Source organism: Protomyctophum bolini (assembly GCF_963924005.1).
Source record: "Protomyctophum bolini genome assembly, chromosome: 23".
NCBI classification, from domain to species: Eukaryota; Metazoa; Chordata; class Actinopteri; order Myctophiformes; family Myctophidae; genus Protomyctophum; species Protomyctophum bolini.
The window spans coordinates 10,099,975-10,115,097 of record NC_137884.1 but is presented as its reverse complement, the minus strand read 5'-3'; the positions used below and the strand labels follow the sequence as shown (position 1 = coordinate 10,115,097).

Genomic DNA, 15,123 nt, shown 5'->3' with positions numbered 1-15,123 from the left:
ATGTTTCACTGGACCCTGCATCTGGAAGCAGGACCAAAGAGATACTACCATGCTGCTGTGGCAGTGGGAAAGAAGGTGTACTCTTTTGGAGGCTACTGTCATCGGGAGACCACCAAGAACCACATGATGATTGATGTGCACATCTTCAACACAGTCTCTTTGCGCTGGACGAAGTTGCCCCTAGCGACAAATGGAAATGTAGAATGTCCTCTTGAGGTTCCCTCCATGTGTGAGGGCCATACAGCAGCACTGATAGACAATATCATCTACATATGGGGAGGGTGTACTATGTACACATGGGAGTACTGCAACATCCTTTATGCATTTGATGTCGACACCCACAGATGGTTCAATCCCAAGATTTCTGGGACTGTTCCGGGAGCGAGGTGGGGCCACTCAGCCTGTGTCTTGGGGAAGGTCATGTATATCTTTGGAGGATACATCCAGCTAACTGGATGCTCTAATGACATCCACAAGTTGGACACCGCCACAATGGTCTGGTCTGTAATTAACACGAAAGGCACTCCAGCACCCGATTCAAGATGTCACTCTGCCACAATCATCGGGACAAAGATGTTTGTATTTGGGGGCGTAGAGGCATTGTTCGAGGACTGCTACAACAACATCAATGTGTTTGACATAGAGACCAACTGTTGGCTGAACACGCCTTCTGCAGAGCTTCAAGGATGCGAGGATCACTCAGCCTTTGCCTACAAGGGAGAGCTGTACGTATTTGGCGGCCGCCGCTCAAACCAGATCCTCAGTGATCTGTGGAAATTCAATCCGGAGACCATGTCCTGGAAGAAGGTTGCGCTCAAGGGGAGAGGCCCATGTTGGTTGACTAAGATGTGCTGTTGCATGGTGGGAGATGCCATCATCCTCTTTGGAGGATACAGAAAAACACCTGATCCAGTTGAAGATCAACAGGAGGATTATGTTGAAGTGTCTGACCTGTACATCTTAGACTTAAGTCCTCGTCTGATGACGTTATGTAAGATAGCAGTTACTCTGTATGGTCTGGAGCAATCGGGACTCCCACACGACATCCGGTGGGAACTGGCAGCCATGAAACAAGAAGGAAACACTAGTAGAAAGAGTCGCTCACCAGAGTACAAATCTGTAGTTCCCGGTAATGGAACAGAAGAAAGGGAAAAACAAGGAGATTCCGGCCATTAAAAAGGCTCCCTTCATCCATATGGGTAGGAAAGCAGAGGACAGGAATGTCTCAGTGATACCCACCAGGAACAAAGCAGCATCATACAGAAGGCGAGGACTTCAATACCAGTGCCATGGCTGCAAAGGAAAAGATCTCTAACAATACAAACCTCCACACCCAGTTTATCTGCATCAGGAATGGATGCAGAAACAAAGATAGTTTTTGTGGAACGGAAGAGGACTTCAGGAACCATATGTTTGCAAAGGAGAACTGAGAGTGGGATAGAAACGACAACAAAGGTGGAGACCTTTGTGTTTTTTACCATGTTTTTTTTAATACTGCCAGCGGAATTGGCAGGACACCAGTATCGGTTGGACACAACTGCAGGCTTTATATAAGTTTAACCTTGCCCTTCCTCTCATGAAAGTTTGTACATAGGATAGGCAGAGAGCCGCTGACTATTGGTTGCCTCACGCATGATATGTTTGTGTTGCCCCCCCCAGATGTGAGCGTTGCGTTTCCTCATGCAGATTGTCTACTTTCACCGTTTGTAACTTTGATTTGTCCTAATGTTGGTGCTAAATAGTCAGGCAGGGAAGAGGGGCTGCTTCAGCTTTGAGAAGATCCACATCACGCATGCAACTTGACGAGGACGCACACATGGGCGCTCGTTACTAAGCGGCGGAGCTGCAGAGAAAATTATTATTATGAGGATCGGCTTGGCACATCTTGTTGCTCCCCTCTGCGTGTTGCCCTATACGCACATTGCGTCTTGCGCGTATGCCTAGTGGGGGGCGCTGAGGAGAGGACACAGGAAATAAGTGTTACTGTGGCTCAAAACGAAAAAGGTTATGAACCATAACTTGCCAATTAGCAAAAGCTGTCTGGCCAGCTTATGGAATCTACATTACAAGCCAATTGCAAACCTGTCCTACTGGCTTATGGTATGTCCCGAGTAAATCGCAGACATGCAATGCACAAATAGTCATAGAGCCTTACGTTCCACAGGGTACGAAGAGAATTAAGCAAGTAAGTATACACCAACATTAATAGGCTACACATTGGGACACAAATGGGCACCAAAGGGACTTGTGATTCCTTCTCAGAATGAAAGTCCTGTACGGGTCCTTTGGGCCGGTCCCATGCAGGAACAGACAGTTTAGAGAACACATGTAGGGCTGAGGGAACATATAGGTATGTATATGATGGGTACGCTCCCTCCAGAAGTTCCTCAACAGCTGCTACACTCCAATGGTGACACTTGCCGTCTCCTGGCGGGAACATGTGAACAACCCCATCCCCATTGAGCTCTAAGGGGTCTGTGACACGGTATAGCAGCATGCAGAATGCAGCCGGCACGTCATTCCCAGAGGAACCACCTCACAGCACAAGACCTTGTACTGTGACCTTGTATAGATCATACATGTATGTATCAGACATAACCCTGGTCACATAACATAAATACAAGTTTTGTGTCCGTGTCCGTGCACGTAGCCTAAGTGTGTGTGTGTGCGTGTGTGTGTGTGTGTGTGTGTGTGTGTGTGTGTGTTCTCCCATGATATTACTGGTGGGGTCCAAAAGGAGTTCTGTGGGCTTGTGCAACAGATGCAACAGTCAGCCTTCAGTGCTCAGAATACGACTCAACACGGTGAACACGCACACGCACACACCTCAACACAAATACAGCAGTGCATTTCTGTTGAATAAACAGTCACAAATAAACACCTCTGTTTGTACTGGTCCTCTATTAGTCCAGAACTGGAACACTGCAACTTATAATCAACAATAAGAACTGTTGTAGCACTGATGTGTTCATTGAGACTGACCATGTACAATATTCTTCTGTAATACAAACAGAAACTAGGCCGTCAGTATGACTAGGTGGTGACGATGTCGTCTACAATTCATGGGCTTTCATTAGTCAGGTTTCACCTGACAAAAACTTAAAGACAGAAAGCAACATCATTTTTCATAAAGAGACAGACAGACAGACATACAGAGAGAGAGAGAGAGATGGAGAGAGATGGAGAGTGGGGGAGATGTTGGAAAAAAGAGAAAAAAATATGTGAATGCCTCGTTTGTTTGACCCCCCCTGCCGTGCACTCACGCCCAGGCCCTCGCATGGGCCCTCCTGGTGCAAGGCATGCTGGGTAAACAGCGGTCTGTCCCAACATTAGCATTTCCAGTCTGTGGGGGCCAGTCAGTTTTTTGTGACTGCATGTGTGTGTACTGTCATTATACTGGTAATACAGAGTTCATTATGCAGGGAATACAGGGGAAGTCACATAGAGGAGAGTTGGACAGAGAGATTGACCTGACTTCACTAAGATCTACCATGCCTGCCAGTGGACCCATTCAGGTTAGTCAAAATTAGTACCAATATTACTAATACTAGTTTGTTGCCACTGTCACAATATTGCTTGCTCAGAGTGGGACGATGTCTGGTCTCTGCTCTGCATGTAAAGTTGAGATTGAGTTGTGATTTGACGCTTTAATGATTAATGAAACAGAATTGAATTGATTTGAAAATTGAACTAGTACTTGTACAGCAAGAGCAAGAGAGATGCAAAGTTAGTGCAGGTTAGTACAAGACTGAGACTTATGCTGTGTGTGTGTGTGAGAGAGAGAGAGAGAGAGAGAGAGAGAGAGAGAGAGAGAGTGTGTGTGTGTGAGAGAGAGAGAGAGAGAGAGAGAGAGGGCAAAACAGGTGAATACATCTAAAACACAGATGTGATCATGTGAAAGTATGAGAGAGAGGGAGAGAGATAACTAGAGGGAGGGAGGGAGGGAGGGAGGGAGGGAGAGAGAGAGAGAGAGAGAGAGAGAGAGAGAGAGAGAGAGAGCATAGATCAAATTCAGAAGAACGGGAAGAAACAATGGACAGAGGAGAGAGACAGATATAGTTGGTTAGTGAGCATTGTTTGAAAGATATGTACAAATCTTACAAAGATCTAGCCTCCAACAGACAAATTAAAAGGAAGCTGCTTCAAAAAACACACAATGATTAATTAACAAGTATAAAACTGCAGTAAGCTAAACTCAATGACTTTTTTCCACTGCAATCCACTGGAAAAAACCTTCAACAATAAACTATATATAAAAAATTAATTCTACTGTAGATTTCAGATTCTCTTCAGTTTGAAGTATAAACTGGTTGTTGTGTTGTCCTTGGTTTTCACTTCAGTGTGGTCAGGTACACAGCAGCTTCAGTTTTAAGACAAGGTACTTTATAGTACTAGTTTAACGTCCTGAATCAGAAAATATCCACATTGATGTCACTGACTCGAGTGCTAAGACTGTGGGAGTCACTAGTATCCCCTCCCCTCTGACATAATGACACCATGAACATGGTTGCTCTGTCCTCCACTGAGAGCTATCCACTCCAGCAGCTTCAACGTGTTTTGAGTTTAGTATCAGAAATACTCTGAAAGACGTGCTCTGTGGCCCTCTGTAAACTGTAACTGTAAATACTCTAAAAGACGTGCTCTGTGGCCCTCTGTAAACTGTAACTGTAAATACTCTGAAAGACGTGCTCTGTGGCCCTCGGTAAACTGTAACTGTAACTGTAAATACTCTGAAAGACGTGCTCTGTGGCCCTCGGTAAACTGCCTGCAGATACACACTGTACCATTAATGTACTCGCATAAGCTAAATCAATCAAAGATACAGCAGATAATAGTTAACACCATTAAGGTACAATAGACATTACTGTATCATCACAAAGGTACAATAGGCGATATGTACCATATTAAGTTACAATAGAGAATATACTTTACCATCAATAAGGTACAATATAATAGGCAATGTACCAGTAAGGCAATGTACAGTACCATCAGCAAGGTACAATAGACAATCAATTTGATCAGTAAGGTACAGTAACCTGACTGGTAATCACAGAGACAGACAGATGCACAGAGAGAGGGACAGACGGAGTCAGAGAGAATCCCCACCCCCCCTCTCACTCTCTACCTCTCTGTGTCTCTCAAGTCAAATCAAGGCAACCCAAGAAGCTTTATTGGTGTGACATTGGATTGTAAATGTTGCCTAACAATACTGTATTGTTTGTTTTGATGTACTGTATGTGTGTGTGTGTGTGTGTGTGTGTGTGTGTGTGTGTGTGTGGGGGGGGGGGTGCATCCTTGCCTGACCAGCTTTGTTGTATAAGCTTGTTACTTCATCATAATAATTGGGTTGATTGAATCATTAATTGACTTTAATGAGCTACACATGTGATTATACGCAACTATGTGTGTCCCTGTGTGTGTCCCTGTATCTGTGTCCGAGCATGGACAGCTGCAACACCTAAAGTGGCAAGAGTACAGCACAGAGTAAAGTAGCACATAGTACAGTACTACAGTACGATCCCTGGGCGTGTTCCTGCCCAGGGACCCCCACACGGTAACTCTGTCATTTCTCTAAGATAATTTCCAAAAGAAGTACAGTACAGAGCACAGTACACAGCAATACAGTACAGAGTACAGTACAGTACAGTACAGTAACTATAACAATAAATGCATAGTTGCACCACTCAGTTCACACAGGTGTGATTTTAAGAGTTGGGAGGTCAATGTAACAAGCTGGGGTGACAATGTGATGTCTCCGTCATGTAATGCATACTATATTAACTGAAAAAACTGAAAAACATAGCTAAAAAGGGTGAAATATATACAAACAAGACAAGGCATGCTGATAGGGGGTGGGAATCTGTTATAAGTAGCCTATTCCCTCATCAGCAAAGGGCATCCTCTGCATCACCAAAGACACCTGACCAATAAGCAGTTATCGTAAGAATTGGCTGACACAGATCTAGATTTGTGACATGCAGTTACAAATTCCCCATGCCATCTGTGGTGCAGTTCTTTCCTCTCCAAGAAGAAAATTAGACTAGTATATCAACTGGCAGGGTGAGAAGTTCATCTGTAATTTGAAATTTCATTATATCTTGGACAACTTGTGGGAAGATTTGTGTCCGTCTCAGTTACTAGTATTCCACATTGGATGCATTGTTCTGGTTCTTCCTAACCATTTATTTTTTCATGACGGTCCAGTTTCTATAGCAAGTTTAATGATCACTAGTCTGTATATAGCTTTGTTGTACTACAGTAATCTGTAGTTTAGCATTCTAGTTTGTTAAATTGATTGGATTTTATTTTCCCAACATTACTTTTGTCTATTTGGTTTAGGAGTAAATTTGGATTTATCTTTGCATCATTATGGGATGTGAATCTGATATCCTCGCTAGTGTTCTTTCTCTCAGGTTGAAGATGACCTTGATGTTCTAGGAATGCTCTGCTTTGGTGTGAATCTGAGACTGAGTCATAGTCCACTGATCTCTCGGTCTCTCTCTCTCTCTCCTCAACTTTGTGTCTATAATAGTTTTGTCATGGTGTTGTGGTATGTGCTGTGCTGTCTGTGTGTGTGTGTGTGTGTGTGTGTGTGTGTGTGTGTGTGTGTGTGTGTGTGTGTGCGTGTGTGCGTGCGTGCGTGCGTGCGTGCGTGCGTGCGTGCGTGCTAAACATCCATCACAGATTAATTAGTGTGTCTGTGTCTACCTCATGCCTGTAGTCCTGTGTGAGGTCGGAGGACGGCAGACAGGAGGTCATCATGTGTGTCTTATATGGGTGTGACGATATAGTGACTGCATCGGAAAATATATTTTAATCATCAAGAATTATTCTTTTCTCTCAAAATGTTGTCTTTTCTTTTTCTTTCAAATTTGTCCGTGTTAATATATAACTATGTAATGAGGATAGGCATTAATACGCTACTAGCTTCTGCCTATACCTTTTCGATCATGTTAAAATAAAATGTTGCAATGGCATGAGATCGAAATAAACCATTCATTCAATTTAAGTATATCGAAATGTATACAGGTCATGTGTTCATGTCAAGGTGTGGGTTCGTCCATATGTGTTCAAAATATAATGTCCATGTATTTGCCAGAGAATCACTGTTTTTACTTTACATCCATAACAATAGGCTAAATGTTTCCCTTAAGAAACCTGCTCTATCCACATGTTCCACACACATGTCATGACTTTGCCAAATAGTTAATGTATCGATTTAAAATCATTGAATTGTATCATATTGCCATGAATTTACCTCATACCGCTGTTCAAATGAATTGTTATTATAAACCCTTTGACATATTTAATCTGATTAAAAAAATAGATGTCCCACCTCTCCACACACACACACACACACACACACACACACACACACACACACACGCGTGGAGAAAATTATATTTTTCACATTTAATGAACCAGAGTCTAGTGGGTGCTTGTTTACATTAGTAAAAGTTTACATTAGTAAAAGTACAAAGTCATCCCCTCTTAGAACAGCCGTTAATTCATCTCACGTATATGGATTATTTTCTTTCCTTTTTCTTGACCTTCCTTTGAAGGTCTTGAAAGTCACTTCACTGTCATCTGGGAGGGGAGGCCCAAAATCATATGTAGACCTGTCCGAACCCTGACTTAATAAGGAGCATGTAATTGGCCTTTAGTTAAAACATTTGGCAATTAGCCACAGGAGCTAGCACTATGCCCATAACCTTCTGAAGTCATGGTGTCAACTCACTCAAATGCTAAACGTTACACAGCTAGCCACAAGGTAGAGGCTAAGCTGAGTGCTGATAGATCATGTGACGGAAGTGTGTGTGTGTGTGTGTGTGTGTGTGTGTGTGTGTGTGTGTGTGTGTGTGTGTGTGTGTGTGTGCGCGTGCGTGCGTGTGTGTGTGCGTGCGTGTGTGTGCGTGTGTGTGTGTGTGTGTGTGTGTGCACGCATGTGCACACTATGTAATGTATATAGTATTACAGTCCATATGCATATACCACGTGCTTCCAAGGCCTATATATTTCCCAAAGGATTAAAGACCTGAAGGCGACATCTCTCTTACACTGTCTCCCTATTTCAGCTGTTTGCCATGCTGTCGAGCTCCCTCCCAGCTGTCCTACTGTCTGTCTGCCATACACTGTCTGACTATTTCAGCTGTCCTACTGGTCTGTCTGCCATACACTGTCTACCTATTTCAGCTGTCCTACTGTCGATCATACACACTCTCCCTCCCAGCTGTCTGTCTGTCTGTCTGTCTGTCTGTCTGTCTGTCTGTCTGTCTGTCTGTCTGTCTGTCTGTCTGTCTGTCTGTCCGTCCAACAATGTCTCCCTCTCAGCTGTCCTGTCATTTTCTCCTACACTGTCTGTCTCCCAGCTTTCCTACTGTCTGTCACTCCTACACTGTCTGTCTCCCAGCTTTCCTACTGTCTGTCGCTCCTACACTGTCTGTCTCCCAGCTTTCCTACTGTCTGTCGCTCCTACACTGTCTGTCTCCCAGCTTTCCTACTGTCTGTCGCTCCTACACTGTCTGTCTCCCAGCTTTTCTACGGTCTGTCACTCCTACACTGTCTCCCTCTCACCTGGCTAGCCTTACTCTAGGCTGAATTTGCCACAAAACGACGTCTGCTGTTACATTTGCAATGTGCAGCCTGTGTGTTGGATCTAGTGAGTGTATTTCTGTGGTGTGAAGGCCTGCCACTCCCCTGTAAGCCTCCAGGTTTAGAACTTAACATAGAGGCGTGGAGCACAGACACACAGTTAATAGAAGTCACACAGAAGGACCATGCACACACAGAAAAACCCTGAGTGCTCATTAACGGGTCCATTTTGGTTAACACTTGTACCCTCTCAAAGTTACGATTGGATGAATGAACACTGAGGATTTAACTTTTTACTTTACTGTACACTTTTGTTTTTGTGTAGTGTGTACAAAAACGATTCCGCACATGTATAGAGTTATGCAGACTATCATAGTCTCCATTAGAACCATTAAGGCAGAGGTTGGGGGCAGTGCATGTATACAGTTAATAAAAATACACATCTTCAGCAAACATTACTGCGGCAACCAAACAAACTATACAGTACAGTTTACAAATGTATTTTCAAAAATACACTTCTATTCAAGACTACCAAATAAGTGATGTCCAAAAACAACAACTATAGCCAAGTCAAGAACTTGCTTGACTGTATGGAATTATATGATGATAAATAAACAGCACAATATTGCTCTATTAAAGTTGTTCTTTGTTGGAACATTTCACCCCCTGAGTTTTGGGACAGTTAAGAAGTAGAACCACCAATAAGGTATACCAAGGTGATAGGATCCTTCCTAACAAGATACCAAGGTGATAGGATCCTTCCTAACAAGATACCAAGGTGATAGGATCCTTCCTAACAAGATACCAAGGTGATAGGATCCTTCCTAACAAGATACCAAGGTGATAGGATCCTTCCTAACAAGATACCAAGGTGATAGGATCCTTCCTAACGAGATACCAAGGTGATAGGATCCTTCCTAACAAGATACCAAGGTGATAGGATCCTTCCTAACGAGATACCAAGGTGATAGGATCCTTCCTAACAAGATACCAAGGTGATAGGATCCTTCCTAACAAGATACCAAGGTGATAGGATCCTTCCTAACGAGATACCAAGGTGATAGGATCCTTCCTAACAAGATACCAAGGTGATAGGATCCTTCCTAACAAGATACCAAGGTGATAGGATCCTTCCTAACAAGATACCAAGGTGATAGGATCCTTCCTAACAAGATACCAAGGTGATAGGATCCTTCCTAACAAGATACCAAGGTGATAGTATCCTTCCTAATAGTATCCTTCCTAACTAGGTACCAAGGTAATAGGATCCTTCCTGTAACAAGGTAATATAATGAATCCTTCCTAGCTAGGTAACAAGGTGATAGGATGTATTCTTCCTGGATAGGTAACAAGGTGATAGGATGCATCCTTCCTAGCTAGGTAACAAGGTGACAGGATGTACAGTATCCCTCCTAGCTAGGTAACAAGGTGATAGGATGCATCCTTCCTAGCTAGGTAACAAGGTGACAGGATGTACAGTATCCCTCCTAGCTAGGTAACAAGGTGACAGGATGTACAGTATCCCTCCTAGCTAGGTAGCAAGGTGACAGGATGTACAGTATCCCTCCTAGCTAGGTAACAAGGTGATAGGATGTATCCTATCCTCCTTCCCACTTCTCTCACCTCCCAGAATACTTTGCAAGCTAGTATTCTGGGAGGCGAGAGAAAACTCTTACTCGTGCGTGCGTGCACGTGCACGTGCGAACAATCTGAACATGCATGTGTGCGCGTGCATGTGTGTGTGTGTGTGTGTGTGTGTGTGTGTGTGACGTGCGACGTGTGTGTGTTTGTTTGACCTCTCCTTGACCCCCCAAAAGGACACTCCACATTCTGAGCGTAGGTGTGAAGCAGCGTGTGTGTTGTGTGTCACTCACAGTCTGACATGAGCAGCTAGCACCCAGTCTAAAAGTAGCTCAACTTCAGTAATAATACAGGCTTAACGTTCAAATAATTGACTAGCTCATACATGGGCAACTGGCGGCCCGGGGGCCACATGCGGCCCCCACCATCACTTAATGTGGCCCTCAGGTTAATATCAGAATACTGATATGTTATTGATTTCAGCTAGTATTAAAATGTTATGTCTTTTATTTAGTTCATAAAGTTAAACATAAGTATAACGAAATGCATTTGAAGTTAAATTTAAAAAGGATTCCAATTCAAAAATAGCAATTAATAATTAAAAGCAATATATATCAAAAATAGCTGATCTACAAGCTCAAAAATGTGGCCCTCTGGAGTGATTGTGGAAGTATAGCGGCCCTCTCCAACGTCAAAGTTGCCCAACCCTAGCTCATCTGAACTGTGTGCTTTGACAAATTATAATACAGATAACATATCATCACTCAGAAGTGACAGCGAGAGGAGATGAGGCCAATGTGCTTGCGGGTAAAACACCGCCACACTACTCCAGTGGCCGATGACTGCGTCTGATATAGGGGCACTGACATGGATAAAGTATATATTGTTTTGTTATGTAAACACAGGGCAACACAGTTACATACTTATTAGTTATTAGTATTATTTGTTTTATATTGAACTTATTTGAATTCTTTGACTTTGTTGTCTAATTTTAACATACACCGTATTGCGCCGAATATAAGACGACTCTGATTGTCTAAATTGTCTAGTCCCCAAATATAATACAACCGCTGCTTTTTAGGATATTTACATTGGAAAAAAACGCAGTCTTATATTCAGGACAATATTAGGGGTATATCGCCTGGCCATGGGGGGATTGTTGCCTCTTGACTGACTGCTACAAATTTGGTCTCTCATGCTGGAGACCACAAGACATGCCTGTCTGCCTGTCTGTTTGTCGGTCTGTCTGTCGGTCTATCTGTCTCTCACTTTGTCACAGTGACTCAGAGTACGTTAAATTGTGTTCCCTCTGTGTTCACTAAGTAAATAAAATAAGAACACGCGCACGCACATGCACACACAGGCATGAACACACGCACATACCCACACGCGCACCACAAAATATAGGCTACACATGACCACACACACACACACACACACACACACACACACACACACACACACACACACACACACACACACACACACACACACTGAGGTTTACTTCTCATAAAAGTGTTGATAAAAATCTTTATATGTTCCAATAACTTTTTTACCATAAATACCACACTCTGTGTGTGTGTGTGTGTGTGTGTGTGTGTGTTGAAAAGGGAGAGACCGAGCAGATCTTTAACAGCAGAGTAACAGTTCTTTTCAGGAGACTTCCATTCCATTGTGACTGCACCTTTCCCTGGGGCACAACCACGCACGCACGCACGCACGCACGCACGCACGCACGCACGCACGCACGCACGCACACCACTCCCAGTTAACCATAATCTTGCATCTTGTCTTGATTGTTAACAACCTGTGTGCAGTGCACCCCCGCAGGGCGCTATGATGATTAGGCCCTCCTTCTATAATTCCCTCCCTATAACCCTATAAGCCCATTTTTACGTTTTCATATAAACAATTTGTGAAACAGAAGCCAAGATTATAAAATAAATGCATTGCAGGTCCAGCTTAATTTGCCAAATACTTAATGCAACATCAAATAGTTATCAACCAGTTGATATTTATTTAAATTAATTAAATAAACATCAACAGCTTTGTGAAATATGTCAAATTACAACATCAAAGTGATATATTATGGTATACTGTTGCTGTCGTATAGACTACTGTATAGGCTTACAGTATATCTGTACAAGTTAGTTTGGCTGTTCCAAACATGCAGATTAGGACATATATTTTGTGCGTTGCCCTTATGTGAAATCTGAATTAGATAATGTTTGTAATTGCATTTACAAGGTGCATTTAAGTTACTCCAGCTTTACAACATAACATGACCTAATCATGTATCATGTGCACTTGTGCAATATCATTCCATCATGACAGGTGAAACAACAGTCAGCCTTACAGAGGCAAGTTGAAAAACCTTTCACCTCCCAGTCATATCCGTCACACGCACACGTACACACACACACGTTTTTGTTCCCCTATTCAAAAAAGATAACAAAAGGTTACCATTATCCTCCGCACAATCCAGAAATATGTTAACTAGAACAGTGCCCGTTGGGCACCGGTCTACTAGTGAATGATTGGAAATGCATAGCACACACTCAGTTATGCAATGATTTTTTTTCTGTATTCCTTTTCTGGCCATGCAGGGTCTTGCTGGAAACTGGCGGAAGCGCGCACATCATTGTGATGTCAGAACCACATTATGGCCAGCTATACATATATGGAGATCTAGGGGTGATCAGGTGTGATCAATTGGCTAATTTGGGCCCTGTCCAGAGCCTTCTGGACAACCGGCTATCCGACGGACTCGACACCGGGCACTGCACTCCCTGTGGTGGTGTGGAATGCGTGTGTCAGTGGGTGGGGTGAACGGTTTTCGAGTTACGTGTAGCCTCGGTATCCAGGCTTTTATTTTCGTTTGGATTCGGCTCAAATTCCGTGGATTACAGACATGCGTACTACATACACATGTACAGAACCATGTAGACAGGTTCCTGGTGTAAGGTAGGACTAGGACATCCTGTTTAACAAAATAGTACTGCGTACTGGGCTGGCTGAAGCTCATACGAGAGATTGCCTTTTGGCTGAGTGGTACAATTTGGTCTGTAATGCAGAAGACCAAAATGTCGGACATAAAAGCTATGTATTGCAGCTTTATAAAATCTGTCAGCCTAGCCTATAGCCTAGCCTATCACCTACTGTACCAGTCTCATGTTTCCAGGATCCTATGGTTACAGGGTTCCATATAGTTCCAGATAGGGTCCCACATAGTTGTTGGGTCCTATATATGTTTCCAGAGGCCAATATTTTGCTAATACACATTGGGCTATCGCTGCTATTGTGTCTGTTACGCTAGATATCTCGTGTGCTAATGTCAAGTGTAACATGCACCGGTGCACCGCACATCTTTGTCAAGTTCTATGTTCAGTTTCCAAACAGGTTATAACTTGTATTCAGTCCACCACGGCATGCCAACTCGGCTGCATGGCACGGGCACTCGCCAGTTCACTCGGGCGCAACCTCATGAGCCTCAAGGCCTCACTGTTGGCACTCCTGCCTTGCTGTCAAGTGATGTAAAAGTCACAGCGATGGCGTGGTTGTGTATAAACTGAGGAACATAAAACCCCAGCTGGAAACATATCTCGAAGACTTGCAATGCACACTGTCCCGGGCAGCGCAACCGGGATAAAGCCTACGCCGGCTCCCATGAATTTGTTGAAGAGACATTTCATCTATACATTTTCAAATGATAGTTATTATGCTTAAATTATCACTTTGGCTAAAACGCTGAATCCATGGATAAAGTATAGGCTATACATATAACTACAGGCATTATTAACTACCGCATATGTACAATTATATAGCCTACATTGAACAAACAAGCTTGATTGACATTTGTAAATAGTTCAAAACCAGGGGTGCACACATAAACATCTGCCCTTTAACCTGGTTGTAAAACAACTGCCCTTAACCAGACCATGAATGCAGCATTTAAAAGCAGTAAAATAATATAGCCTTTCCACAGGAGTATGTTTTTATATTTTTCCAAAAAGAATACAAACAGCCAATAGCATATTACAAAGTTATCCCCCTCACTGGTGAAAATGCCAGGAGGAAAAACGGGCAAGCACCGGGGTGTGTTGTCCAGTATTCGCATCCAAAAGTGCCCTCTTACGGGATTTCAGCCCCTGCCCCTCTTAACACTCTCTGCACGTCCCTGGTCAATACAAAAACTGCTACGAGGATATAAAACCAGAAAGGCACCAAGGATTCTTTACATCAGGTAGGCTATAAAGTAAAAGGAAAACGTGACAACTGTATGGAAAAAGGGCCAGAAGAACTGGGAGGCGGAGGCGCGAGGGGTGCGCTGCTAGGGACAGCATGCATTGCAAGTCCTCGCAAACATATCGGACCCCGACCCAGAGTATATAATTAATTCATATACTCTAAGATCGGACCCAGCCTTTTTTCATGCTCCCGCATAACATTGGACCAGTGGTGGACAGTAACAAATTACATTTAATTGAGAGTAATGTACAATGTACATTTCAAAGACAAAATGTTTACTGACTGCACTACATTTATAGACAGGGGGGGGGGGGATAGGGGACTTTCTAAATGTCACAGCAGCAATGCATTGATTTGATATTAAAAACAAAACTCAGTAATTTGTATCAAATAATGAGGGCATAGAAAAGGGCACTAGCTGTAACCTGCTCCACATGACAGATGGCCGCAAGGTTTGCATTAAAACTCTTTATTTATGGGGAGCTTGGCAGGCATCTGATATAAACTTACAGTAGCCTATTATCACCCCATGCCATGGTCATGGAAACAAGGACTTGAAACATTATGCAGGAAAAACAAACTGTCAATTAGCTCACCCTCTGTTGTGCGTGTGATGATTCGTAGATTTATCCTGTGTGCATCGGTTAGTTTGATACACAACAGCAACAGGTGTGTCATCACTTCCACCTCAAAGTCTCATCA

General features: G+C 43.2%; 2 protein-coding genes across 6 annotated transcripts in view; both read left to right on the top strand.

Moving 5' to 3' along the window:
• On the top strand, positions 1–1,176 carry LOC308310637 (kelch domain-containing protein 3-like; the record flags this gene model as incomplete). The annotated part of the gene is made up of 1 exon (XM_080757017.1): positions 1–1,176. One exon carries the CDS (start codon positions 1–3, stop codon positions 1,174–1,176), a length of 1,176 nt encoding a protein of 391 aa, XP_080613143.1.
• A 2,205-nt stretch (positions 1,177–3,381) lies between these two features.
• Positions 3,382–15,123, top strand: part of LOC308311166 (ninjurin-2-like) — a 28,424-nt gene continuing 16,682 nt past the window's right edge. For all 5 annotated transcript variants that reach the window (XM_080757739.1, XM_080757738.1, XM_080757737.1 and 2 more), the window contains exon 1: positions 3,382–3,515. In XM_080757739.1, the coding sequence (XP_080613865.1) occupies positions 3,417–3,515 (99 nt within the window). In that variant the 5' untranslated portion in view covers positions 3,382–3,416. The remainder of the gene's footprint in view (positions 3,516–15,123) is intronic.